Raw genomic sequence first — 27547 nt, forward strand, 5'->3', positions numbered from 1 at the left:
CAGTACACACTAGTGAGGTCAAGGGTAGAGAAGTAATTTGAAGATTTTAGTGCAGCCAGGGATTCCTCTATACGGGGCAAAGGGTATGCATCTTTATGTGTTATGCGGTTTACCTGTCTGTAATCTACACATATCCTCATGCTTCCATCCTTTTTCCTGACCAGGACTTGGGGAGCTGCCCAGGGGCTACAGCTATCTCTTATTACCCCTGCCTTCTTCATGTCATGCAACACTTCCTTCGCTTTCTGGTAGTGTGCTGGTGGTATGGGCCTGTAACGTTCTTTGATGGGTGGATGGTCACCTGTGGGTACAGTACAGACCAAAAGTTTGGACACACCTTCTGATTTAAAGATTTTTCTATATTTTCATGACTGAAAATTGTACATTCACACTGAAGGCATCAAAACTATGAATTAACACATGTGGAATTATATACTTAACAAAAAAGTGTGAAACAACTGAAAACATGTCTTATATTCTAGGTTCTTCAAAGTAGCCACCTTTTGCTTTGATGACTGCTTTGCACACTCTTGGCATTCTCTTGATGAGCTTCAAGAGGTAGTCACCGGAAATGGTTTTCACTTCACAGGTGTGCCCTGTCAGGTTTAATAAGTGGAATTTCTTGCCTAATAAATGGGGTTGGGACCATCGGTTGTGTGGTGCAGAAGTCTGGTGGATACACAGCTGATAGTCCTACTGAATAGACTGTTAGAATTTGTATTATGGCAAGAAAAAAGCAGCTAAGTAAAGAAAAACGAGTGGCCATCATTACTTTAAGAAATGAAGGTCAGTCAGTCCGAAAAATTGGGAGAACTTTGAAAGGGTCCCCAAGTGCAGTTGCAAAATCCATCAAGCACTACAAAGAAACTGACTCACATGAGGACCGCCCCAGGAAAGGAAGACCAAGAGTCACCTCTGCTTCTGAGGATAAGTTTATCCGAGTCACCAACCTCAGAAATCGCAGGTTAACAGCAGCTCAGATTAGAGACCAGGTCAATGCCACACAGAGTTCTAGCAGCAGACACATCTCTTCAACAACTGTTAAGAGGAGACTTTGTGTAGCAGGCCTTCATAGTAAAATAGCTGCTAGGAAACCACTGCTAAGGACAGGCAACAAGCAGAAGAGACTTGTTTGGGCTAAAGAACACAAGGAATGGACATTAGACCAGTGGAAATCTGTGCTTTGGTCTAATGAGTCCAAATTTGAGATCTTTGGTTACAACCACCGTGTCTTTGTGCGACGCAGAAAAGGTGAACGGATGGACTCTACATGCCTGGTTCACACAGTGAAGCATGGAGGAGCAGGTGTGATGGTGTGGGGGTGCTTTGCTGGTGACACTGTTGGGGATTTATTCAAAATTGAAGGCATACTGAACCAGCATGGCTACCACAGCATCTTGCAGCGGCATGCTATTCCATCCGGTTTGCATTTAGTTGGACCATCATTTATTTTTCAACAGGACAATGACCCCAAACACACCTCCAGGCTGTGTAAGGGCTATTTGACCAAGAAGGAGAGTGATGGGGTGCTACGCCAGATGACCTGGCCTCCACAGTCACCAGACCTGAACCAAATCGAGATGGTTTGGGGTGAGCTGGACCACAGAGTGAAGGGAAAAAGGGCCAACAAGTGCTAAGCATCTCTGGGAACTCCTTCAAGATTGTTGGAAGACCATTTCCGGTGACTACCTCTTGAAGCTCATCAAGAGAATGCCAAGAGTGTGCAAAGCAGTCATCAAAGCAAAAGGTGGCTACTTTGAAGAACCTAGAATATAAGACATATTTTCAGTTGTTTCACACTTTTTTGTTAAGTATATAATTCCACATGTGTTAATTCATAGTTTTGATGCCTTCAGTGTGAATGTACAATTTTCATAGTCATGAAAATACAGAAAAATCTTTAAATGAGAAGGTGTGTCCAAACTTTTGGTCTGTACTGTATATGGTGTTGTACCCCTTTAATCCTCCCAAAATCAAGTGGGTGTTTGCTGAATACCTGCTCGTATTCCTGGACCACCCTGTGTACACCTTGTTTTTGATGGGCAGGAGTGGTGTCTGTCCCAACATGGAGCTGTTGACACCAATCCTCCACCTGGGTTTCTGAGTCATTATCCTCCACTGTGTCTGATGAGGTTAAAGACTCTACTGTGTGTATGGCGTCATCATTCACGGTATACAATCTGGTAACAGTGGCGTATCTTGGTAATTTAACTTCCTCCTCCCCACAATTTAGGAGACGTACAGGTACCCTCCCATTGCATACATGAACTACCCCTCTAGCAGTTTGGAGTGTAGGTCTGTGTTCTGAGCTGATGGGCTCCACTAAAGCGTGGTAGCTCCGTCCTTTGAGACCTATTGTCGCTCTACACCAAATCAGCATTTCACTCATCGGGGGAATCACAATGGGTATCGGGTCTGTCACCCGTACATTACCAATCTCACCACCTGTTAGCTTTACCTGTTGCTGGTACAGGAGGACTCGTATCTCTCTCTGGAGCACCTTCCTCTGCCCTGGTTTGGCACTGTCAGCCATCTGTTGGAGTAAAAACAACACTTCTCCCAAACAGCTACCAACAATATTTGTACCAAGTATCATATACAAGTCTGTATCACCAGGGTTAGATTCCACTACAATCAGTCCTTGGTCCTTTAGTTCCGCTCTCCCCACCTACACTGTCACATCCTTAACCCCTACTAGGTTAAGAGGAAGGCCGTTAGAGGCATACACGGAGAGGTTCGGGGCTGGCGGCTGGAGTTCATCTACGGACCAGTATCTTTTGTAGAGGACATCAGGTATGATGGTTACCTGAGATCCAGTGTTCAGCAGGGCAGGTGTCGCGATACCGTCCAGCACAATGGACAGGAAAGGTCTTCCTCCCACGAACCGATGGTACCAGCTTTATGGGCCTGGTTGATTTACTCCTGGGTGTCGGCCCTCGGCCCCACGGTTTGCTCATTTAAGGGACAGGTCTGCGCTGTGTGGCCTGCCTTGTGGCAACGGTAGCAGATGAAGTCTCCTGGAGGGCGATTTTGGTCGTTTGTCCTCCCACGGGGTGGCGTTGTCCTCCTCCGGGGTGGCATTGTCCTCCTACGGGGTGGCAATGTCTTCCTTCTTCTCCTCATCCAGGGGACATCCTCAGGGCTGTCGGCGAGTAGGATCCTTCCTTCCGGCTCAGACTCCTCCTGTAGCTGCAGGGCGCTCAGGACAGTGGCCAGGGTTTTACTCAGCTGACACACTTCAGAGCGCAGGCTGTCCAGCTCGCTAGGGGGCACTGTTTGCGTTTTTGTTTCAGCCGTTAATGAAGGAGCAGTGGGTGCTGCGGGCACTGGGGTGGCCCCACCCTGGTAACGCTGGATAGCAGTCCCTGACGTTTCCAGGGGCTGTAGTCACATAATAGCCATGTCCTTGAGGGTGTCAAAGGTGGCGTCTGGATGATCTAAAGCCCACCACCGTACAGTTCTGCTCTCCTCCTGGGACCTCAACCCCCGGATGAACTGTTCCGTCAGCATTTTATTTTCATCTTGTATGCTGGCTGGGCTAACCTCTTTTAGGACCCGCAGGGCTTCCTGTAAACGCCAGGCGTAGTCCCGGATACTGTCCTTAGGTTTCTGGACACAGTGGTAGAACCTCATCCGGAGATCTGTCGCAGTGCGGTTTTCAAACACAGTTTGCAGTCTCTTAAAGATAGTGGATACTGATTCCTGGTCTGCGGCTGGCCAGGTTTCAACTTCCCGCTCTGCAGCACCCGTCAATTGTCCCAGCACAACAGCTGCTCTCTGCTTACCAGTCATAGAATACATGTCTAACACAACGCACATTTTCATTTTGAATCCAGACAGGGTGTCTGGTTTGCCATCATACTGGGGGAGCCATTTCGCTCCAGGGATGTACGGCAGGGCCATGGGTATCAACGGGGTCACGACCCCTGCTGGCAGGGCTGCCACTCCGGCCTGTGCAGTGCCGGGCGCAAGTTGAACATCAGGAGCTTTAACCGGTGCTCCGGCGGCTTGCTGGTCGTCGGCCATGGTTGCGCCCCCCTAGTAAACCGTAGCCTACTTTCTTCACTTTTTATCAGGTAGGCCGCAGCTCCGCGGGCGGCGGTCTTCTTCCAGGACCTTGTGTCGCTAGCGTCTGACGTCAGAGCGTCCTCTGGACTCCTTCCAGGACCTGACGCTTCCTGGTTTGACGTCAGGGGCGGGGCGTGTCCTGGGCTTCGCACATTTCCAGCGGTTACGCCTCTCCAATTCCCATGGTTACGCCCCTCTTCTTCCCGCGTGGCAACTGGAAAATGGCGGGAAACCTTCACCACAGTGAGTATTACAGTCTTTTAAAGTGCACAGTACCCAGTGCAACGGGCATAGAATCCTGTTCGTGACGCCAGAAGATGACGCGCTCCCAGGGCCATGGGGTACTCGGCAGCCGGGCCTCTGGTTGCTGGGAGATATCACGGTGGCTGACCCAGTCCGTGGCCCAGGACAGTCACCCAAAAGGGGAATTATTTATAGGGGATTTGTAAAGTGTTCGTGACGCCACCTGTGGAATGCGGCTAAAGGGAGCCGCCGCTGTGGAGCAGTCCTCTGAGGCAGATGTTAGGGCAGCTTATGATGGAACGGCTCCCCACAAGTGGAGAGGGCCTCAGGGCAGCGTGGGGTAATGGATGGTGGTACAGGTAAGAGACGGGCAGGGCGGTTCGGGAAGAAATGACGAACACTCACATGAGGGTTCGCTTCGGTACCTTTACTGGTGTAGATGCAGGTATGGTCCAGGGTACTCGGTAGGCAAGGTGCACTTCTGGACTCTCCCCAGTGAGCGAGTATAGGCCTCCTGATCTGTTGCTTCCACTTGTTAAGCTTCTGACCTGCCTGGAGCTAGGCCTGGCTTAATTACTGTCTATCTCTCTTGCACCTGCTGACCTGGTGGTAGGGTCTTCTCTTGGAGATCACTCTCCCTGGTCGCTGGGGCCTCCGTGACTCCTAGCCCTGGTACAGTAGTCAGCATTGGTCGGCCTGGGACTTGTAGTCCTCCAGGTATCCGGTGGTCCCTACTAGGTATAAAGGGTTCCTGTATGCGCGGATCCGGTGTCCGGTGTATATTTCGGGGTGCGTCTGGTACGCTCCTCTGCCCCCTCAACTCCTCTCCTCCTTGCCGTCGACCGCACTCAGGGCCCTCACTACGGCAGCAGCAGACGAGCTGGGTCTTCGCTGCTCTCAGCGTCAGCACGCTCCCAGACTCAACACTGCACACAAACTAAAAACTGAGCTGCCTGGCTCCACCCTCCCTATTTATATCCCTAACAGGCTCCCTCTGCTGGTCTGAGGTGGTAGGGTGGAGGTGTGTGAATGTAATGAGGGCCTCTTGTGGAGAAGTCCATCCATGCACCCTACTGGGTTCTGTGGCACCTGTGCGTAGCAGGGTGCCACACATTATTCCCAAGAAGACTCATGGCTGTACTAGCTCAAAAGGGCTTCTACTCAATACTGAGCAAAGGGTCTGAATACTTATGACCATGTGATATTTCAGTTTTTCCTTTTTAATAAATTTGCAAAAATTTCTACATTTCTGTTTTTGTTCAGTCAAGATGGGGTGCAGAGTGTACTTCAATGAGAAAAAAAAAGAACTTTTTAGAATTTACCAAATGGCTGCAATGAAACAAAGAGTGAAAAATGTAAAGGGGTCTGAATACTTTCCGTACCCACTGTATCACCACTCTTTTTTTCACAAAGAGTTTGAAGCGGATTTGCTCCAGAATTTACATCAAAAAATTAGTTTTTTTCTGACAAGATTTTTAAAAAAAGAGCCGCAGAAAAAAAAGGAAGCCAATACGTCACTTCTTTCATACAAATTCTTTATGGAATCAGCACCAAATTTTGACAATAAAGTAAAAAAAGGCTGGAAACAATTATGTGGGAATAAAAACATTTAAAAACTGCACAACTACAAGAGTATGTTCACACAGCATTTTTTTTAGGTGGAAAAATCTGAGATAGTTTTTTGAGAGAAAGTTACATCAGAAACCCATGCTGTTTTTTTTAAGTTTAGATGCAGCTTTTGAAGTTTTAACTTTTGTTTTGCAACCTTTCATATACATACCAGCAGATTCTGCTCCAAAATCCACATAAAAAAAAAACCTTCAAATGCTCTGAATAATTTTCCTATTGATGTTAATGGAAAATGCTGTTTTTCATGTGGATTTTAAAGCAGAATCAGCTTCGTAATCATCAGCAAAAAAAACACAGTGTAAACAGCATTTAATTTGACAGTGTTATAAGGTGCCGATTACAAGGATTTGTAACTTTTTTTTCCCTCTGGGTCTTTTTTCAAAATTTAGTCAGAAAACAAACTTGCCGTATAAACTATAATAATGCGACTTCACTTTGAAATAAAAATAAAGCTTTTTCAAAGATTTGAAGCAGTTTTTGATGTGGATTTTTAAAGCAGATCTGCTTCAAAATCCACGTAAAAGAATATAAAAACAACACATGGATTTCTCTTGAAAACCACGCCAGGTATTTCCCTCTTAAAAGAAATGTAGCAATGCAGATTATTGGCAGTAGTAGCATTGTGAGCAGAAGGTGGAGCTTCTTCAGGCACTGGATATTACTAATACTTGCACTTGCTGGTGGTTTCCATGAGGTGGCGCTGTTTCTGATCTGAGTATCCTAAAAACCTGCCGAGCAGCCGGGAAAGTGGTCACTTCTCAAAGGGAAATGTCTCACATATTTGCAAAGTCTTCCCTCGCGACTGTAAGTAAAGAAGGAGAAATATTGTGACGCGTTCTTACCCGTATGTGATGTCTGTTTACGCCGGGTGAAAGTATAGCCCCGCACGCTGCGGAGAGGCATTCTGTATGTACAGCGACGGGCGCTACGCTCTTATTCTGTTTCCTTCTTGAGTCTTGACAGGAAAAGCCCTTATGTCTCCTCGCACACAGCTGGATTACACCCTGGCCTTCAATTATATGTTGACTTTTCTATTACATTTTATATATGTTTTATACAGTCATGGCCAAAAGTGTTGGCACCCTTGAAATTGTTCCAGAAAATGAAGTATTTCTCCCAGTAATTATTGCAATTCTACATGTTTTGTTACACTCGTTTATTTCCTTTGTGTGTATTGGAACAACACAAAAAAAAACAAAGAAAAAAAGGCAAATTGGACATAATTTCCCACAAAACCCCAAAAATGGGCCAGACAAAATTTTTGGACCCTCCACTTAATATCTGGTTGCACATCCTTTGGAATAAATAACTGCAATCAGTCGCTTCCTATAACCATCATCTTCTTACTCCTCAGCTGGAATCTTGGACTCTTCTTACAATCTGCTCCAGGTCTCTCATATGTGAAGGCGTCTTCTCACAACAGCAGTTTTAAGATCTCTCCACAGGTGATCAATGGGATTTAGATCCGGACTCATTGCTGCCACTACAAAACTCTCCAGCACTTTGTTTCCATCCATTTCTGGGGGCTTCTTGAAGTATGTTTGGGGTCATTGTTCTGCTGCAAGACCCATGACCTAGGACGCAAACCCAGCTTTCTGACACCGGGCACTACATTGCCACCCAAAAGCCTTTGGTAATCTTCAGATTTCATGACAGTCAAAACACCCAGTGCCAGAGGCAGCAAAGCAACCCCAAAACATCTTTGAACCTCCACCGTATTTGACTGTAGGTACTGTGTTCTTTTCTTTGAAGGACTTATTCCGTTTTCAGTAAACAGTAGAATGATGTGCTTTACCAAAAAGCTCTATCTTGGTCTCATCTGTCCACAAGAATCTTTCCCAGAAGGATTTTGGCTTACTCACGTACATTTTGGCAAAGTGCAGTCTAGCTTTTTCATGTCTCTGTGTCAACAGTGGGGTCCTCCTGGGTCTAATGCTATAGCGTTTCATTTCAGTCACATGAGAGTTTGCACTGACACGGATGCACCCCGAGCCTTAAGGACTGCTTGAATTTCTTTGGAACTTGATTGGGGCTGCTTATCCACCATCCGGACTATCCTACGTTGCAACCTTTCATCAGTTTTTCTCTGCCATCCAAGTCCAGTGAGATTAGCTACAGTGCCACAGGTTGTAAGCTTCTTGATTATGTTGCGAACCGTGGACAAAGGAACATCAAGATCTCTGGAGATGGACTTGTAATCTTGAGATTGTTGATATTTTTCAACAATTTTGGTTCTCAAGTCCTTAGACAGTTCTCTTCTCCTCTTTCTGTTCTCCATGCTCAGTGTGGCACACACAGACACACAATGCAAAGATTGAGTCAACTTCTCCCATTTTTATCTGGTTTCAGGTGTGATTTTCATGTTGCCCACAGCTGTTACTTGCCGCAGGTGAGTGTGAACGAGCATCACATGCTTGAAACAAAGTCGTTTACCCACAATTTTGGAAAGGTGCCAACAATTTTGTCCGGCCCATTTTTGGGGTTTTGTGTGAAATTATGTCCAATTTGCCTTTTTTTCTCTGTTTTTTTTTTTTTGTGTTGTCCCAATACACACAGAAAAGAAATAAACATGTATATAACAAAAACATGTGTAATTGCAATAATTTTCTGGGAGAAATACTTAATTTTCTGGAACAATTTCAAGGGTGCCAACACGTTTGCCCAAGACTGTATATGATAATTTATTAGTTCTTGTTTCATAAACTACAAATTAAATTCCCAAAAGATTTTGTTACTAAATTCATTATCTGCTTCTTAAACATGGAATTGTAATAATTTATTAAAGATTTAAAAAAGTTTTTTTTATATATTTTTTGATGTTTTTCATGTATTTATTTTTTCTTAAAGTGGTCAGTGTTGTTTCAGCCAACTTTGCATAAATCAATAGTACAAGTAAATACAAGAAATGTTGTAATATCTCTTATCATAGAAATATGCTTCTCTCTCCACTTATGAGCCACTTCTCCTAAAATTAGTATTCACTCTGAAAGACTGCTAAAATCCATCTTGCTCAATACAGACTGCTAGGAAGGGATCAGATTACAACTGATTATTGGAGTCCAAGGAGAAAGGAGAAGCTGAGTGAGAAGGTGTGTGAAAGAGAGGGAGGCAGAAATAACCCACAAATCTCTGCTGCTGCTTTCCAGTAAGTGTTTTATCTCTCCTCAGATGGATTCACAGCTAAACTGATTACTACTGCTGTATAATGTCTTGCAGACTGGTGCTTTCTAGTAAGTAGTTCATCTCACTCTAGTGCTGGATTCACATCTACTCTGCTCAGTAGTACTTTATGTTGTCCTCCATGCCGCTGCTTTTTAGGAAGTGCTTTATCTCACTCAGAGCTGGATTTACAGCTGCACTGCTCAGTACAGCTGTACAATGTCCTCCATTCTACTGCCACTTCTGAACATGTGCTACAAAGAGACAGGAGAGCAGAAATCCCTTATCTCAATGTATTCTGTGTATGAGAGACATCAGAGCAATGCAGAGACAATTAAACATTTCCCAAAAGAGCCAGCAGGTGAAAAAATGTGTGAAAATGCTGCTTAAAAATCATAAAATGGCCAGAAACAGTGTTATTCCTCAATAGAGCTTATTCTGGAAAAAAGTCACTCTTTGTTATATATTGATTTTTGTGACATTTTTGGGATACACTCTATCATACTGGAAGCTCTGCATTACAACCGTGTGATATATATCGGTATTCTAGCTGTGATTTCAAAGAGGATACAGGAGGGGTTAAAAAACAATATCAGGAAACGTTAAGAAAAAATACCCAGCAGCATACACAACATTGCTGGGATATTAGTCACATTGTGTCAGTACAATGTAACATCCATGGTGAATTTTTGCAGCCTGGTATGTGTGAGATCAGTGTCCGGTAATGGAGGGACAGAAAACCGCAGCATGCATGTAAAAGATCACGCGCCGGCGAGGGCACGTAGTATACAGCAGCTTGTTTTTGCATTTCTTTAAGGACCTTTTCTTCCCACAACAGGCGTTCAGGAAAATCCTTCTGTATAAATTTTTGTATTGACTGAAAAAGCACAATAACATTTTCCTTAAAATGTTTCTAATCCACTAAAAAATATGAAAAATTGTAAAAGGCTGCAAATTTTTGGCAATGGCCATGCTAGCTCCAGTTTTAGGCCACATTCACACGTTCAGTATTTTACATCAGTATTTGGAAGCCAAAACCAGGAGCGGAACAGCCAAAGGAAAAGTATAATAGAAGCAGGTCACCACTTCTGTATTTATCACCCGCTCCTGGTTCTGGCTTACAAATACTGATGTAAAATACTGATCAAATACTGAAGGTGGCCTTAGGGTTAAAATAGTCTCAACCACATAACAGGACGTCCTCCACGGATCCCCCATAACAGCGCGTCCTCCACGGATCCCCCATAAGTGTGCGTCCTCCACAGATCCCCATAACGGTGCGTCCTCCACAGATCCCCCATAACAGTGCGTCCTCCACAGATCCCCCATAACAGTGCGTCCTCCACAGATCCCCCATAACAGTGCATCCTCCACAGATCCCCAATAACGGTGCGTCTTCCACAGATCCCCCATAACGGCACGTCATCCACAGATCCCCCATAACGGCACGTCATCCACAGATCCCCCATAACGGCGCGTCCTCCACAGATCCCCCATAACAGCGCGTCCTCCACAGATCCCCCATAACAGCGCGTCCTCCGCAGATCCCCCATAACAGCGCGTCCTCCACAGATCCCCCATAACAGTGAGCCCTCCACTGATCCCCCATAACAGTGCATCATCCACAGATCCCCAATAACAGGGCGTCATCCACAGATCCCCCATAACAGGGCGTCATCCACAGATCCCCCATAACAGTGAGCCCTCCACAGATCCCCCATAATAGCGCGTCATCCACAGATCCCCCATAGCAGCGCGTCCTCCACAGATCCCCCATAACAGCGCATCCTCCACAGATCCCCCATAACAGGGCGTCATCCACAGATCCCCCATAACGGCATCATCCACAGATCCGCCATAATGGCGCATCATCCACAGATCCCTAATAACGGTGCATCATCCACAGATCCCCCATAACAGTGCATCATCCACAGATCCCCCATAAGAGCGTCATCCACAGATCCCCTATAACAGTGAGCCCTCCACAGATCCCCCATAACAGCGCGTCCTCCACAGATCCCCCATAACAGCGCATCATCCACAGATCCTCCATAACAGGGCGTCATCCACAGATCCCCCATAACAGCACGTCATCCACAGATCCCCCATAACAGTGCGTCATCCACAGATCCCCCATAACAGCGTGTCCTCCACGGATCCCCATAACAGCGCGTCCTCCACAGATCCCCCATAACAGCGCATCCTCCACAGATCCCCCATAATAGTGCGTCATCCACAGATCCCCATAACAGCGCATCATCCACAGATCCCCCATAACAGTGTGTCAACCACAGATCCCCCATAACAGCGCGTCATCCACAGATCCCCCATAACAGCGCGTCATCCACAGATCCCCCATAACAGCGTGTCCTCCACGGAACCCCATAACAGCGCATCCTCCACAGATCCCCCATAACAGTGCATCCTCCACAGATCCCCCATAATAGTGCGTCATCCACAGATCCCCATAACAGCGCATCATCCACAGATCCCCCATAACAGCGTGTCCTCCACGGATCCCCCATAAGTGTGCGTCCTCCACAGATCCCCCATAACGGTGCATCCTCCACAGATCCCCCATAACGGTGCATCCTCCACAGATCCCCCATAACAGCGCCACTTTTGCCAGTGGGCCTAGTGTGCAGTTACAGCGTAGTGATATCCAAGAGTCACAGAGTGTGTCTGTTTTGTTAAGAAAATGGCCACGTTTCCTTTAATCTAATACATTCCCTTTAAGTTTGACGACATCGTGTCTCAGACCAAACAAATCAATTCCCTGCTGCCTTCTAATGACCAATAAACTAGAGGAACCAGACATGTTATTAAGTTTGTGTCCCAAATTTACAAGACTCCTTCATTATATAGTGATATGGAAATGAGGGATGTGCTGTTACATAACTGGGCGGACGCCGCAGCCGCACACGCAGTTCATGAATATCGAGCAAAATCTAAAATGTTCTTTTTTTCTTCTTCAACCCATTCTCTGCCTTTTTGTAGAAAAGTCACTATGCTAAAATGTTGCAAAACAAATATAAAAATCACTCCATTGCGGGACTGGATTACATTTACACAAAAACGTTGCAACTTTATAAAAAAATTTTGAACGAATCATCTGCAAAAACCTGGCGAATAAAAACCCCACTCTGATTAAAAAAATAAGTGAACACATAAAATAGACTTCTATGAAAACAGAAATGAAAAGAAGAGTTTATCACAAAAAAAAATAAAATAAAAAAATAAACCAAAAAAAATGCAATAATGAATCGGGCCCTGTGTCTCCGGGGTGTGGGGTGTGTGCAGCCATATTTGTTGTCAGACTACTTTCTGGATAGAAGTATAAAACATGAGTGGAAGTTTTAGTAACTTTGCAAAAGAGTCAAATTTTAAAGAAGTAAATGCTGTTTAATTCCCTTAAAGACGCAGCACAATGTATTTTTTTTTTCTCCAGGTATTTTACGTTCTCCTGGGCTGTCTCTGCCACATGTAATGCTATCTCCCTGCCTGTCCCTGCCTGTCTGCTGCCACTGACGTCCAAGCTTTTGTAGGTGTGTCTCACCTGTGCCTCCCCTCCCCCACCCGTCTCTCCCTCTCTGATGTCCATGACATACTGCGGCTGTCTCACCTGCCTGCTCTCCTCTCCATTACAGGAAATACCTTTATTTCTGGTGGGACCACAGTGTGACTGTCACATCCTGATCATTTAGGGGGGGGCCCGATTCGCTGCTGTGGACCCCCCTGGGAAATCTCTGCAGTGCACAGGTGAGAGAATACTTTGCATTGTGCGTTACTTTTTCTCTTTCAGTCCCTCCCTGTCTGTTTATGGAGTAACCTTTAGTCTTCCTGTGTCTGCACTGTGCATACCGGCGGTCTCGAATCTGCTCTAGGGCATGTTTGGAATTGTAGTGTGGCGACAGCTGGCGAGTCGCAGGTTGAGGACCCCTTAGGTCTGTGCTTTAAAGAAGTAGAACTTGGCTACAAGTTCAAGAGGCCTGAAAAGCCCCAGGGGGTGCAATGAGTCGATGACTCGTAAAGTCCAATTAGAGGCGATGACATCTGTAGCTGATCTGTAACTTTGGGGTAATGTTTAACTGGACGCTCGGAGTGGTCAGGACTACGGAGGGGGTCAGATTCCACAAGCTAGACCGAAAAAAAAACAACTCGGCTCGTCAATAATGGCATCTATCGATTAACGTCCAGAAGGAGGGTGTACGGGAAAGGGTTAATCTCTAGCTCAGATGACCACAGCGGAGTGGACCTCTGTGACCACTTATCAGGTGGGTGAAATTGACTTCGCTCTCCAAGTCATGCGGGGAATCCTGCTCTTCCAGACGGGGGAGGCAGCACGTGAACCTATATCTGGAGGGAGGAAAATATATATAATTTTATTTTTTTAGGCTGTGGTGATATATCAATCTGCAGATTGGATTTCTGCTATAAAAGCAAATTCTACAATACGGGATTAGATTTTATTTTGCAACTGTAAAATTGCAGACGCATGACCAGCAATCCCTTAGAGTGATGCTCCTTTTTAACGTAATGCTTCTGGAGTGCCCACTCCAAAAGTAATAATGACCCTTTACTCCTTGTGGTCATGCGCCGACAAGTCTCACTTCGCTTTTCTCATTTCACTTCTATGGAGAAAAACCAAAGTCTTCAAGTCAGCACGTGACCACGAGTATGAAAATCACATAAATGTGGTCAAGTGACCCCTTGTTGCCGACAACACTGGGGAAACGTGACAGTGTACGCGCACTCTACACGCTGTCATGATGGATATATATATATATATATATATTATATTATGCATATATGCACTCTCATTGCCCTCTCCAAGCGACTGAGCTTTTTTCTTCACCGCACACAGAGCAGGCCGTGACATCACTGTGCCAGGGTACTGACGACTAGTAGGTGCCTCCATGATGGAGAGTGGTGGTAGAGGTTCCAATTGTCTCATTGTGCTGAAGCTGGTATATTTCAAAATGGCGTCTATACAGGGTATATCCCATGCACCATTACCTGTCCCGTGCAAACTTGTTATATCCCCTCCACTGGGTTGTAAAAACTAGACGCATTCCAAAGATCCAAAGCACCGGGTATTCTCCTTCTAAAAAGAGATTTTTTTTATTGACACCAGAGTACACACAGGAAAAAATATCAACGTTTGGGCCACGCAGGGCCTTTATCAAGCCAAGATCATGGACTTTTTTTCTTAGCTTGATAAAGGCCCTGCGTGGCTAAAACTTTGCTAGTTTTCCTGTGTGTACACTGGTGTCAATAAAAAGTATTTTTGGAAGGAGAATAAATGGTGCCTTGGATCTTTGGAATACGTGTAGTTCAAAATGGCGCTCACCCAGGGTTTTAGGGCATGGGCACTGCCCTGGATCTTGAGCACTGGTGGCGCCAATCCTTAGGCCTCATGCAGACGTCCGTGGATTTCGGTCCGATCTCCATGCATGGACTGGCCACTGCTCTCTTGACCCGAACATGTGTTTGTGTTTTTAGGAGGCAGTCACACTCAGGTCGGAAGAGCCACGGTCAGTCCGTGCATTAGTGGTCTGCATGAACCCTTAGGGGTGTAAAACTTAACAAAAAAAGCAGTACTGTTTTCATTTCTTTTTTGGCCAAGACAACCGCCCTGTGTCCCTTCTCTTCCCACGCTAAGCGACTGTGTGAGCGTCTAGGTGTCGCAGAGCCCTGGCATACGCTGTGTTTGGGTGTAGCTAATTTCAGGGAGGCCAAGGCTCCTCGAGCACTGATTGTATGCCCGTTGTTTATTCCAGTGGGGAATGGCAGGATTAGGCCTTCTTCACCGGTGGAGCATTAGACATGGAGTATGACACGGATTTGGGGGCTTATGTCTGACTTATTTGTCGCCCATGCGCCACATTTATTTTACAATTACAATGTACAATTTTGTGTTGTCCACTTTTGTTTTAATAAAGATTATTGAAATGGTGACCTGTTGAGCCTGGGTCTGTGTAACCCCTCAGGCCGCTCTTCGACATTACAAAAGTGATTCCATGTTTATAAATCAGTGAAGACATAAAATGGAGATGTTGCTGCCCACGGCAACCAATCGGATCCCTCCTTGTAATGAGCTGCAGAAATGAAAGCTAAAATCTCATTGGTTGCTATTGGCGACACAGGACTAGGCCTGTACTAGCTGTTTACATGAGGCCTAGCTTTCTTATTTCAATAAACTTTATCCATACAAAAGCGGAGAACAACGTCTCGTTAATATATTATTATTATTATTTTAACCCCGCGTAATTGTAGTCTCAATCAAAGGGATTTCCGACCAATTGTCTAAAACAGGCCGACTTCATTCCTTAGAAATGTGGTTTTCCATCCCTTCTGACGGCCTTATTCATTCAGGGCAGTAACCTGTGCATATTGTAGACGTGACCGGATCCGTGTACTTGCCCACATTGCATGAATTATTCTGATCCATAGAAGCGCAGGATGACATTTTTTTTTTCCAACGTGGACCATTGGTCCATGTAAAGAATCATCCATGTTCACTGGCCATAATGAGTCCGGACCGAATGTACGATCATCTATCAGTATTTGGTCAGTATTCGGTCAGTATTTTTTCTCAGGAGTGGGAGACAAAACCAGTTGAGGTTCAATCAGAGAAAAGGTCTAATAGAAACAAGTCACCAATTCTGGATTTATCACCCACTCCTGGTTTTGGCTCCCACTCCTGAAAAAAAATACTGACCGAATACTGACCAAATACTGATAGTGGGTCCGGGGCCTCATGGCGGCTTCGCCTGCTCGGCAGGGATCGCAGCATGGCGACGTTACATAACATAACGTGTTAGCAGTGATATGTTAGAAGAGATCCAACGTTTTTCAGATGCAGAATTAGCCAAACCCAAGGCTGCGACTCCATATTGATTGTACGAACTATCATACATGTCGCAACTGCAGAAATCCAACGGTGCAACATTAGCACAAAAAAAAAATACCCTTACTATCATGGCGGGTGTCCTATTTCACAACTGTATTGCAACACATCGCATGCCCAACGTTCCTGCGGAGCCCCAGCCTTAGGCCTCGTTCAGACCTACCTTTTTTTTTTATACTTTTTTTTTTTTTTCCCTTTTTCTTTTTAGGTTATATTCACGCATTGCGTTTTTGCAGCAAAGTACAGTACCAGCAAAGTCTTTGAGATTTCAGAAATCTCATGCACACATTTTTTTTTTCTGACTGATTTGTCAAAGAGCTGCTTTTTTTGCAAAATGCATAGAAACCAATGGGTAGTGCAAAAAAAAAAAAAGCAGGTATCAGGTTTTGCTGCGTTTTTGGTGTCGAAACCTGATTGAAGTTGAATTAGGTTATTTTTTTTCTGCACTAAACTTTATCAGCATGCACAAGAGACAAATGAACACTGACAAAACTGCATAAAAAAAAACGCAGCAAAACCTGCTTTTTTGACGTTGCTTCTTTACTGCCAAGAGAGTAGGTTTTGCCTGCAGAAAAAAAAACGCATCAAAAACGCAACGTGTGAACATAGACTTATTATGGATGAGAAAACAAAATGCTGAATATGATTTTTATCTATTTCTGGTCCACGTGTCTGTTTTTGCCATCAGTACAGAGTCCATTATTCTCATATGCAGAATTTTTTTTTTTTTTTTACACATTTCTCCAACCCGTTAAACAGTAAAAAATGGATGGACAGCGCATAGACGACACACGGATGGCTTAATATGTTTTTTTTTCTCAGTCTTATTGATTTGAATGGGTGAATTTGATCCATAACTCGAATAGAAAAAAAAAAAAAAAGCAGACCTGTCGTCTTTATTTTGTAGACATTCTGTCCCCACAAAAAAGAAAAAAAAAAAAACAGACGTGTGAACAGCCACCTAGACTATGATAGGTTTTTGTTTTATCTGTGAAAGACACGCATATCACACGTACGTAAAATGTGGATGTCTGAATGAGGCTTTACTGGGAATTTTTTTTTTTTTGCCGTCTGATCGCTGTGATTTTGTCATTTTTAAATTTATTTTCCTCTTACAAAATATTTTCCGAGTTATAAAAAAAATTGTGATGAAAGCAAATCCTGTAACTAAACCCTTATTACGTCCTGCATATTTCGTTGATTGATCTGGTCGCTGCAGCCGCGCCTCTCATAATTAGAAATTACTTTTCTCCAGAAATGGTTCCTGGGTCACTCGGCCGCCCTCCCCCCTGTTCTGGATGCTCGTCATACATGTAAACATTCACAGAATACAAGCGCAGGGTGTGAGCGTCTCACCTGGGAGGAGTTTGGGCTAATTTTACCTTCACGATACTCCCTGATACCAGAACAGGCCATAATTAGGCTATTCTGGTATTTTAAGGGTTAACAGAAAACTTTTGATCTGCAGTTGCTGAGATTTCCATCTGGCAGTAAACCTTTAATTGCAAAAAAAAAAAAGAAAGTTTTTTTTTTATCGTTCTGCTTGCTGTCAGTGAAAGGGATTTTTTTTTTCCAAATCCAAATCCATAGCCTGAAAGCAGAGGGTTTGTTACTCTGGATTCCAAGCTGATACAATTTAGGCTAGTGTTCACATTACATTTTACCAATGCTGGGCTGTAGAAGCACACGGTGCACATACCGAAAGTATCCATAGGACTCTACTATCCTGGTGTATGCCAAAACTGTCGGCAGATGCTCGGCCGATATACAACACAATGCATTTTTTTCCTTCTGTAATAAACTGCGATATTCCATTCAGAGACACAAAATAAAAAACTTGGATCACTTACTATACATTTAAAACAATTTATGCCTATATGGTCATCTGAGTCCTACGTTGGAGGTAAATGATGGGAAATGCTCTAGACCCTAAATAGACAACTCAGACGTGATGTGAATAAGGCCTTACCTTCACTATCAGGACAGGAGAGAGATTTGTGCCTTTTTAGAATGTTTTTTTTTTATGCCTTTTTAGAGAAGAGTTGCATAATCTTTTAAATCGTCACACGCTAGTCCTTAACTGAGCCCCCAAAAATCTGCCAAAAACTTTACTCCGGCCAGGGACTGCGCCAGAAAATGCAACATTTTAAAAAGAAAAAAATTGTCTAAAAACATCTGGATAAGCAAAATTATGGAGGAAAAATGTAAAGACTTTAAAGAGAAAGAAGCAACTTAACTTCTTAATGATGAGGCCAATTTTTGCATTTTCGTTTTTTCCTCCCCTTCTTTCCAAAGCCATAACTTTTTTTTTATTATTATTTTCTGTAATATGAGGGTTTTTTGTTTTTTTTATTGCAGGACAAGTTGTACTTTTGAATGACACCATTCATTCTGCCACATATTGTACTGAAAAACAGGGAAAAAAATCAGATTGCGGAGAAATTATGAAAAAAAATGCAATTCTGACATTGTTTTTTTGGGAATTGTTTTTACAGCGCATGGTAAAAGTGTACTCGCAATATGATTCTCTTCATCAATGCGATTTAGTGATACCAAACATGTGTATTTTTTTTTTTTCAATTATTTTAGTGGTGAAAATATTTTTCAGGGAGTTGTCACCATTTTCCGAGAGCTGTAACGTCTTCATTTTTCGGCTTATTTTTTGCTGGGTGAGACATTATTATTGATGCCATGATAGATATGACATTATGATGGCTTGATTTAGCATTTTTTGTGCTATTGCTGCAAAGGAGGTGATTTGAACTTTTTGTTTTATTTGACTTTTTTTTTTTAAACTTTTCACTGTACTTGCCAATCCCCTTAGGAGACTTGAAGCTGCAACCTTCTGATCACTTGTGCTGTATACAGCAATGTCACAGCATTGCTGCATATAGCAAAAATCACGGTCTCCTTTGAAGCCCGGCCACAGGCAGGGTTTCAAGGGAGTTACGTAATGACAGGCTACCCATCGGCGAACTGTGATCACGTCACCGGCACACAGCCATGCTGGCATGTTGTTAATGCCAATGTCAGAGTTTGACAGCGGCATTTAACAGGTTAACAATTGCTGACGATGCTTTACGCCGCCCGCTATTGTTAGAGGCCCGGTATGGCTGTGACACACAGCCATTACCTGCCAGCTATGGGGCGTCCTCACCCCTTGAGCCCGCTCCATACACCTGCTTCCGATTTACACCGTTCGTGTACAGCACATGTCCTGAAAAAGTTTTTAAAAAAAAAAGGTGTAAAATTTTAAAGAGAATGAAGTGCTAATGCTAAAGCCACAAAAACATGAAAAATTACTCCCGAAAACTGGAGCAACAACCATGATGAATTGGGCCTTAGGATTTTTTTTTTCACCCGTTTTAAGAACTAAGAAAAGTCATGCCGATAACTGATCCAGAGTCAAATGGAACCAGAGGGGCCCAGTGGATTATTACAGGGTCTGTCTAGTTTCTGTTTTTTATTTTTTTTTAAGAATGGGTGAAAATGTTGCCCACTTAAAAAAAGAAACAAAAACCAGACAGACCCCGTAGTAATCACTGGGGCCCTTCTGCTTCCGTTTGCGTCCGGATTAATTTTGGGCATGAATTCCTTTTGTTCCTAAAATTGAATGTCAATAGAGCCGCCTCTGCTGATGTATTGAGTTCAGAGGTTTTCCTACACTACAGGCAATTGTAACGAACCTTCAGATGTGAGAAGAATTAGGTCAGAAAATACAGAATACGAGCATGTTCCCAATACTGTACGTATCGACTTTATTTACCGAAGACTAGACGGCCAGATAACGTAACAATAATTTGGTGCCAAAAGAGACAATCCATTACAGCTGGTGGATTTTCCCCTTTTTTCCACTTTCTTCTGAATGATTGTAGGATTTAGACCCGGGCAGCTTTGCTGTATGTGCCTACGTTTTACTCGATTGTGCAAGAAATCGTCCGATTTTCATCCAGAAAAAAAAGCACGGCTTTCATCTCAGTTGTCATCCGCATCTGTTTTTATACATCAGCAGTAATGAAAATTTGCAAGACCAAATACAGTTTGATATGTTAAAGAATAATTATATATCTGGATAAATCGGAAGTTATACGGGTGATATCTATGGGATCCAATTTTTTTTTTTTTTTTTTTTTTTGGACACCCATCAACTTTAATGGGCGCGTTTCATCCAACATACGGAAGAAACTAGTACATGATTATTTTTTTTTCCACTTACAGATTCAGTCTGTGAAAAAAAAACTACTCATCTGAACAGCCCAATTTAATACCATTGCTCCCACTGCTGTCCATATGATGTCGATTTTTTTCATGATCAGAACTTGGACCAAAAACATGGTCGTGTGAACTTGGCCTTATGGATAGTGTGATAATCACTCATAATGGCAGCGAGATATCTCACTTTGATGCCAGGAATATTAGTCTATGAAGGAGCACGTGTTGTTTCCTGCCAATGTGATTTCTATACCAAAAGTATAAAATAGGTCCTTAATAATAATCTTTATTTTTATATAGCGCTAACATATTTCGCAGCGCTTTACATACATTATCGTCGCTGTCCCCATCGGGGCTCACAATCTAGATTCCCTATCAGTATGTCTTTGGAGTGTGGGAGGAAACCGGAGAACCCGGAGGAAACCCACGCAAGCATGGGGAGAACATACAAACTCCTTGCAGATGTTGTCCTTTGTGGGATTTGAACCCAGGACCCTAGTGCTGCAAGGCTGCAGTGCTAACCACTGCGCCACCTGCCGTCCTTCTACAAGAGGTGCGAGTGAGGAAAAGACAATCCCTATCAGACCTCTAAAGCTAATGTCACTGCTGGATCGTTTCTGGGTACATTCAAATTCGTCCACAAAGGATGGATTTTTGCAGGTTGAAGGGAAACGTGTCTTGCCCACAAACGCCATTAATCTGCAGGTTGGAAGCATTACAATGCTGCCCGGCTACTTTTAGAAAATGTACCTTATTCCTTGCGGGAGCCGCCGGCTTTCAGTCATAGAGGCATGTGGGTGCAGCTACAGTCAATGCGCACTGCACAATAAGCCGTGGCGGTAAGCACACCCAGCACTTCGACAGCTCGCTCTGCAGCACGCCTATGAAGAGTGAGCTGATAATCAAAGTGCGGGGGTGCTTACAGTCACCGCTCACAATGCAGTGACTGTGAGTTGTGGCTGAATCCGTTCTGTGCATGCCTCTATGACTGAAAGCAGGAGGCTTCCTGGAATAATAAAGTTCATTTTCTCCAAGTAGCCGCACCATCAGTATGGCAGCTGAACGGCAATGGAACCCCATATCTGCAGGTTAATACCGTTTGGGGAACACGACCGGCTCCTTTTTATATTCGCAGTGGATTATAATACTGGGTACGTGGATGATGTGCCAGATAAAATAAGCATGCAGCAAATGTTCAAATCTGAAGCACCCAATGCTTTTGCAGATTTGTCACCAAAAGTGATGAGCAAATTTGGCCAGGAAATTCAATCTGCATCGAAGTTATCCAATACAAATCGAATACTCCTTATCATACTCTGTAGTCTCTCCAGACCCCAGGACATAATGAACGTAAGGTGGAAAAAAAACAAAACCTCGCTGCTCACTTGTCCCACCGCCGCGAAGCTTCGTCTACCATCTTTCCTTTGGTATGCGACTTTCATACCTGGATCTTCACTCTGTGCCGGGACTTCCTGCTCCACAACGTGCGTCACCTGAGAAGCTGACTGGGCCTTGGGCAAAGTATGCTTTGCCGTCGTAGGCCTACTTGCCGTTGGAGGCAGGACGGAGCTCCACGTGGGGCTGTAACAGTGAAAAAGGAGAGCAGCGAGTTGAATGTGTTTTATTTTTTGTTTTGTTTGTGTTTTTTACTTTTTTGACCCTTTACAAATGGCAGATGGCCTGCCCCAATTTTGCTAATTTGCACAATCACTTAAATTTTGAACTGATCCACTCATGCCTAGTCACAGATTTTCACAGCGGGTTTTCCCACTTTCAATGTAGCACGAGTGAAATCCTCTTTGAAGCACAATCCACAACAAAATCCAAATGCAGATTTTGCTGAGGTTGCACCAAAAAATAACACCATGTGTGAACCCTTCCAATAAGGTTACATAGTGCAGTGTTGTGCGTAGCCGGACTTGGGGCCCTCAATCATTGCTTACAGTGGCTGTTTGCTATATTAGGGTGCCTTTAGGACTTGTTTATGCCAGAAGCGACCTTCCACTCCAAGAACACTCCTCCAGCAGTAGGTCGTGAGGTTGACAGAGCAGCATTGACATCTGTAGGTGCCTACAATGAATACTATGCGTTCCAGGACCTCTAGAAGGATGCCTATTGTAAAAATGGACACTCCCTCTTCATGACCTTTCCATTTCTTGACCGCGTTTTTATTTTTGGTTTTCCCTTTTGTAAAGTCTTTTCCCTTTATCTTACAGATGGAGTAACAATGGAAAGTATTTTGAAAGATGAGCAAGGAGCGAAACAGGAGGCCGATGGCTCAGAGAGAAGCGTGACATCTACGTGCAGAAGAACAAACGAGGCAGACCGCATCTGCCTCAGTTATGAGACAGTTATGGAAGCGGACTCTGATTTACTGGAGAATTTACAGCCACCTACCTTGGAAATGCTGACTAATGAAATCATAAATGCTGGGACCCAGGCCAGCGTATCTCCTCGCCATAAAGAAACAAGTCAAAGATCACTAGACACGTCACCTTCCAATGATAACACACAAGGAATATGTGATACCACCTTACTGGGTGAACTGGAGTCCTCTCCTGCTATGGTGGAGACCACCACAGGGGAGAGACATTCTGACATTGAAATGAGACCTCCTAATGAGGAAAGCGAGAAAAGCTTTAAAGAGCTTGAAGCATCCAGCGATGGAACAGACGAATGGGAGACCGCCAGCGAAAAAAGTGTTGCACTTGACCTAGAACCTTGTGATCCACACGAGATCAGAGAGGACACTGGGTCATCTGGTCAAGAGATGCATAATGAGAAGGTTGGGCACCATGATCCAAAACCAATCATGGAGGAGGCTGGGCCTCATGGTCAGGAAACGTTCATTAAAGACTCAGGGATTCATGGTCATCAAAGAATGAGCGAGGACACTGGGCCTCAAGCTCAGGAGAAACACAATGAGGAGGTCGAGCCTCATGGTCATGAGATCGTCAGTGAACAGTCTGAGCCTCATGTTTACGAGAAAATTAGCGAGGAAGATAAACCTCATGCTCATGAAACAGTCAGTGAGGACATTGGGCTCCATAGTCCTGAGACTGTGAATGAAGACAGTGGGCATCATGGTCAGGAGAGAGTCAAAGAGGATGCTGATCCTCATATTCATGTAACAGTTGGTGAGGAGGCTGGGCCTTGCGGTCTTGAGACAGTTAATGAAGAGGCTGAGCCTCATTGTCATCAGACAGTTGGTGAAGATACTTGGACTCATGGGCATGACACTGTTAATAAGGATACTGAGACTTATTTTCATGTAACAGTCAGTAAGGAGGCTGGGCCTCAAGGTCATGAGACGGTCAGTGAGGAGCTTGAGCCTCAAGGTCATGAGACGGTGAGTGAGGAGCTTGAGCCTCATGGGCAGGAGACGGTCAGTGAGGAGCTTGAGCCTCATGGGCAGGAGACGGTCAGTGAGGAGCTTGAGCCTCATGGGCAGGAGACGGTCAGTGAGGAGCTTGAGCCTCATGGGCAGGAGACGGTGAGTGAGGAGCTTGAGCCTCATGGGCAGGAGACGGTGAGTGAGGAGCTTGAGCCTCATGGGCAGGAGACGGTGAGTGAGGAGCTTGAGCCTCATGGGCAGGAGACGGTGAGTGAGGAGCTTGAGCCTCATGGGCAGGAGACGGTGAGTGAGGAGCTTGAGCCTCATGGGCAGGAGACGGTGAGTGAGGAGCTTGAGCCTCATGGGCAGGAGACGGTGAGTGAGGAGCTTGAGCCTCATGGGCAGGAGACGGTGAGTGAGGAGCTTGAGCCTCATGGGCAGGAGACGGTGAGTGAGGAGCTTGAGCCTCATGGGCAGGAGACGGTGAGTGAGGAGCTTGAGCCTCATGGGCAGGAGACGGTGAGTGAGGAGCTTGAGCCTCATGGGCAGGAGACGGTGAGTGAGGAGCTTGAGCCTCATGGGCAGGAGACGGTGAGTGAGGAGCTTGAGCCTCATGGGCAGGAGACGGTGAGTGAGGAGCTTGAGCCTCATGGGCAGGAGACGGTGAGTGAGGAGCTTGAGCCTCATGGGCAGGAGACGGTGAGTGAGGAGCTTGAGCCTCATGGGCAGGAGACGGTCAGTGAGGAGCTTGAGCCTGAGCATATGGAAACAGATATAAGGGAGGCCTCCCTTTACAGTCAGGACACATATGATGGTGATACTAGGTCTTATGCTCTGGAGACAGTCAGTGAGGAGGCTGAGCCTCATGGTCAGGTGATGAGCAGGGAGGAACGAACTGGGCCTCTTGTTCAGGAATCAGTCGGTCACTTGATTATGTATCCTAATGAAGAGACAGTCAGGGAGTTAGTTAGGCCTCTAGATAATGAGACTGTTAGTGACGTGAATAGGCCCCATGATCACAATGTAGATCCAGAGGTCCGGGATAATGAGACAGTCAGTGGGATGGAAAGTGCAGATTTTGATGACTGTAGGATAGATCTTAATAAGGAAAATAAAAGTGCTGTGCCTGACCAGGCATTGGATGACAATATGGTAACTGAGAACCAAGGAACCTCAGACGATAAAAAAGAGACCGTAACTGCAGAAAGTCTAGATGAAAATGAAATGAATAGTATAGAAAAGCTAGAGTCCATTACAGATGATACCGAGAGTGAAGGTGTCAATATAGAGACTTTCAGTGATGGAACACATAGTGATCAAGAAAGAGATCCTCGTGAGGCTCGGGAAGTCTACATAGAAACTATCAATGAAGAAGTCTCGAATGTCTGTAAAGAGACCTTTCATGAAGAGGCAAAGCTTAAAGAAATTCAGGAAGTCTATGAAGGGACAGACAGTCAAGAGATGCAGGGCATTTATAAAGAGACTTTCAGGGAAAATACTTTGCAGGAGACACCTGACTCTGATGATATAAATGTATTAAATATAACTTCTGAGATATCGGAAAGAATCGTCATTGAACCATCCAGTGAAGAAAGGGAAATGGCAGATAAACAAGCTCAGATGAAATCTAATATGGATTGTGAATGCAATGATAAACTTTCCGAAGCTTCGAGGGTCCTCGAAAAAAGTGTCACCAATGAACATGAGGTAGATCATGAGATTTCGAAACAAAGATGGGATTTGGCAAAAACATCCAGTAAACATGGGCTAAGTGAGGATATAGAGATCACCGATCTAGAGTGCGCAAGACTTGAAGAGAAGCTTCTTGGCATTGAGAATCTCGTAGAGACGGATGAGGGACTTTCTGAAGATCTTCCAAATGTATTGAACCAAGAGGCACTACTTGAGTTAAAGTACATTACTCCAGTATTTCTCAATGAGAAATCATGTGTAGGGTCAATGATGGATACAGAAACCCAACTCCATGTTGGTGGTCCTCCACAGATGGAAGAAAAAAGACAGGTGGAATATGCAGAGATTTTACAGGACATGGAAACCCACCCTGTAGATCCTGATAATATAAGACCTACAGATACCCAAAATGAACCTTATTACAACCTACGTCTTGGATACAATGCAGAACCGATGGTCGAAGTTGGATCTTCTTATGGCCAAGGAATTGGGGAACCATGTCTGCCACTATCGGAATTACTTATAGAACAAAGCACTGACTCAAAAGTTCATTCAAGCACTAGTCTCCAAGATGCGCCGTTAGACTGTCCAGAACCTCATCAGGAAGAAACAACAACTCAAGAAATGTTGGACTCTCACATAAGTCCATGTCTCCCACAGGTGGGTCAAAGCACTCAAGAAGTTCTACAGGATGAGCTTGATAATTATAAACTAGATTTTTTTCCCATGAGATTGAAGGGCATTGGGATTGTACCTAGAAATGTAGATGAACTTGATTTGAAAAGTAAATCTCATGTTATTTTACTAAAGACTGTAGATACAGAATGTATAGCTGCACAAGAAACCACCAATTTACCTCCAGAAGAATCATGCAGAGAATCCGACCATGAAGAAACTACTTTGGGTGATATTCATTCTGCGACTGACCTTGACCAAGACACAACAACACGTAGTTCAGAAACTGAAAAAAACACAGATATAGACTTAGAAAATATAAAACTCTTAAGAAGGCAGCGAAGTAACACAGATCCATACTTGAATCGTGACCAAGAAGAAAAACTGCAGTCCGTGTCCTACAGCGAAGGTTCTTCCAGGGGTAGATTGAGAAGTGTAACACCTCCTTGTGACAAATTTACCTCTTCTTACACCCCTACCTCAACAAAATCTCTGGAGAAAACCCCAACTTCCGTCTTGTATTCAATGCCAGATGAAAAGAAAACTTCACATAAAGCAAAGGATACAACATCAACAAAGGAACATACGTTCTACCCTACACAGATATTTAACCCTATGCTTTTGTTAGGCCACAAGCAAGAATCTGGGTTCTACCAGGAAGAGAACAATCGACAAGGCAAAATAGAAAATCCAAGTCAAGATTATCAAGAAAATCCATTTTTTCTGAACATGCATAACCCTGAAAATATTGTTGGAGAACCCCAAATATCAAGTGAAGAAACCTCTAATACCCAAACAATGCTGCCTCCTTCAGTAAACCCCGTGTGGCTTCCTCCTCACCCTACACGTTACGTGGGTGGGGTAAATGAGATTCGATCTCTGAAAACACAAGAGAATCCCCTGATAAGACGAGCCACCATAAGGCACAAAAGAAGCAATGTTGGGGTTAAACCAACTACCAAAAGGTTTAGTAGCCCAAACCTACCCGCCATCCCTCAAAGAGATGATCCAATGGGACCTATAACTAGTAACTTGCCAAAGATCCAACCATTGAATATCAAAATTTCTTCGAGAAATAGGCAATTACCGCAACAGCAAAGAATTTTAGAAGAGACTGGTCAATCGAGAGGTTCATCTTCTATGGCAACTGTAAGAGGTAGGTGTAGGGGAAATATCAAGATTTGAGAACTTTTTTTCATCATTCAGTGTGTGTATGATTTTATGTATATAATCATATATTTTTATTTTTTTCCCTTATGATGGCAATACTATCAAATTAACATGTTATCGCATTCCAAACTCATTCTTGTATAGTGCCTACTGTTGCTGGTGAATGTGAAGTTATGGACTGTTTCTACAACAGTTTGGAGAGCAGTGATCATGCATATGACCAATTAAAAAATATGGTGCCTAGGGATCTGCGTATGGGAGATGTCTCGTCAATCAAACGGACAAACACAATTTGTGCTTTTGAACCTGAACCATTATTCATCCAGTCCAAAAAAAGATTCACTCTTAAGACCAGTCTCACTCAGCCAAACTTCGTGCACCTCCTCATTTAAACGAAGATAAACTTTAGATAGATCTATGATGATTGGAGTCTGTGTCAATTGACCGATGGGAGA

The 27547-nt window shown here is 44.2% G+C and overlaps 1 protein-coding gene across 4 annotated transcripts in view; it reads left to right on the forward strand.

Annotated features, from left to right (window-relative positions):
• Positions 1-6663: 6663 nt before the first annotated feature.
• Positions 6664-27547, forward strand: part of LOC141273208 (uncharacterized) — a 48645-nt gene continuing 27761 nt past the window's right edge. The window contains exons 1-5 of one of the 4 annotated variants that reach the window (XM_073684768.1): positions 6664-6744; positions 9109-9170; positions 12548-12644; positions 12747-12858; positions 22438-27078. In XM_073684768.1, the coding sequence (XP_073540869.1) occupies positions 22449-27078 (4630 nt within the window). In that variant the 5' untranslated portion in view covers positions 6664-6744; positions 9109-9170; positions 12548-12644; positions 12747-12858; positions 22438-22448. The other 3 variants (XM_073684769.1, XM_073684767.1, XM_073684770.1) reach the window with 3 other exon arrangements.

This window comes from Phyllobates terribilis, unplaced genomic scaffold (genome assembly GCF_046119375.1).
Source record: "Phyllobates terribilis strain yellow unplaced genomic scaffold, ASM4611937v1 Scaffold_5__5_contigs__length_657084704, whole genome shotgun sequence".
Classification (NCBI taxonomy): domain Eukaryota; kingdom Metazoa; phylum Chordata; class Amphibia; order Anura; family Dendrobatidae; genus Phyllobates; species Phyllobates terribilis.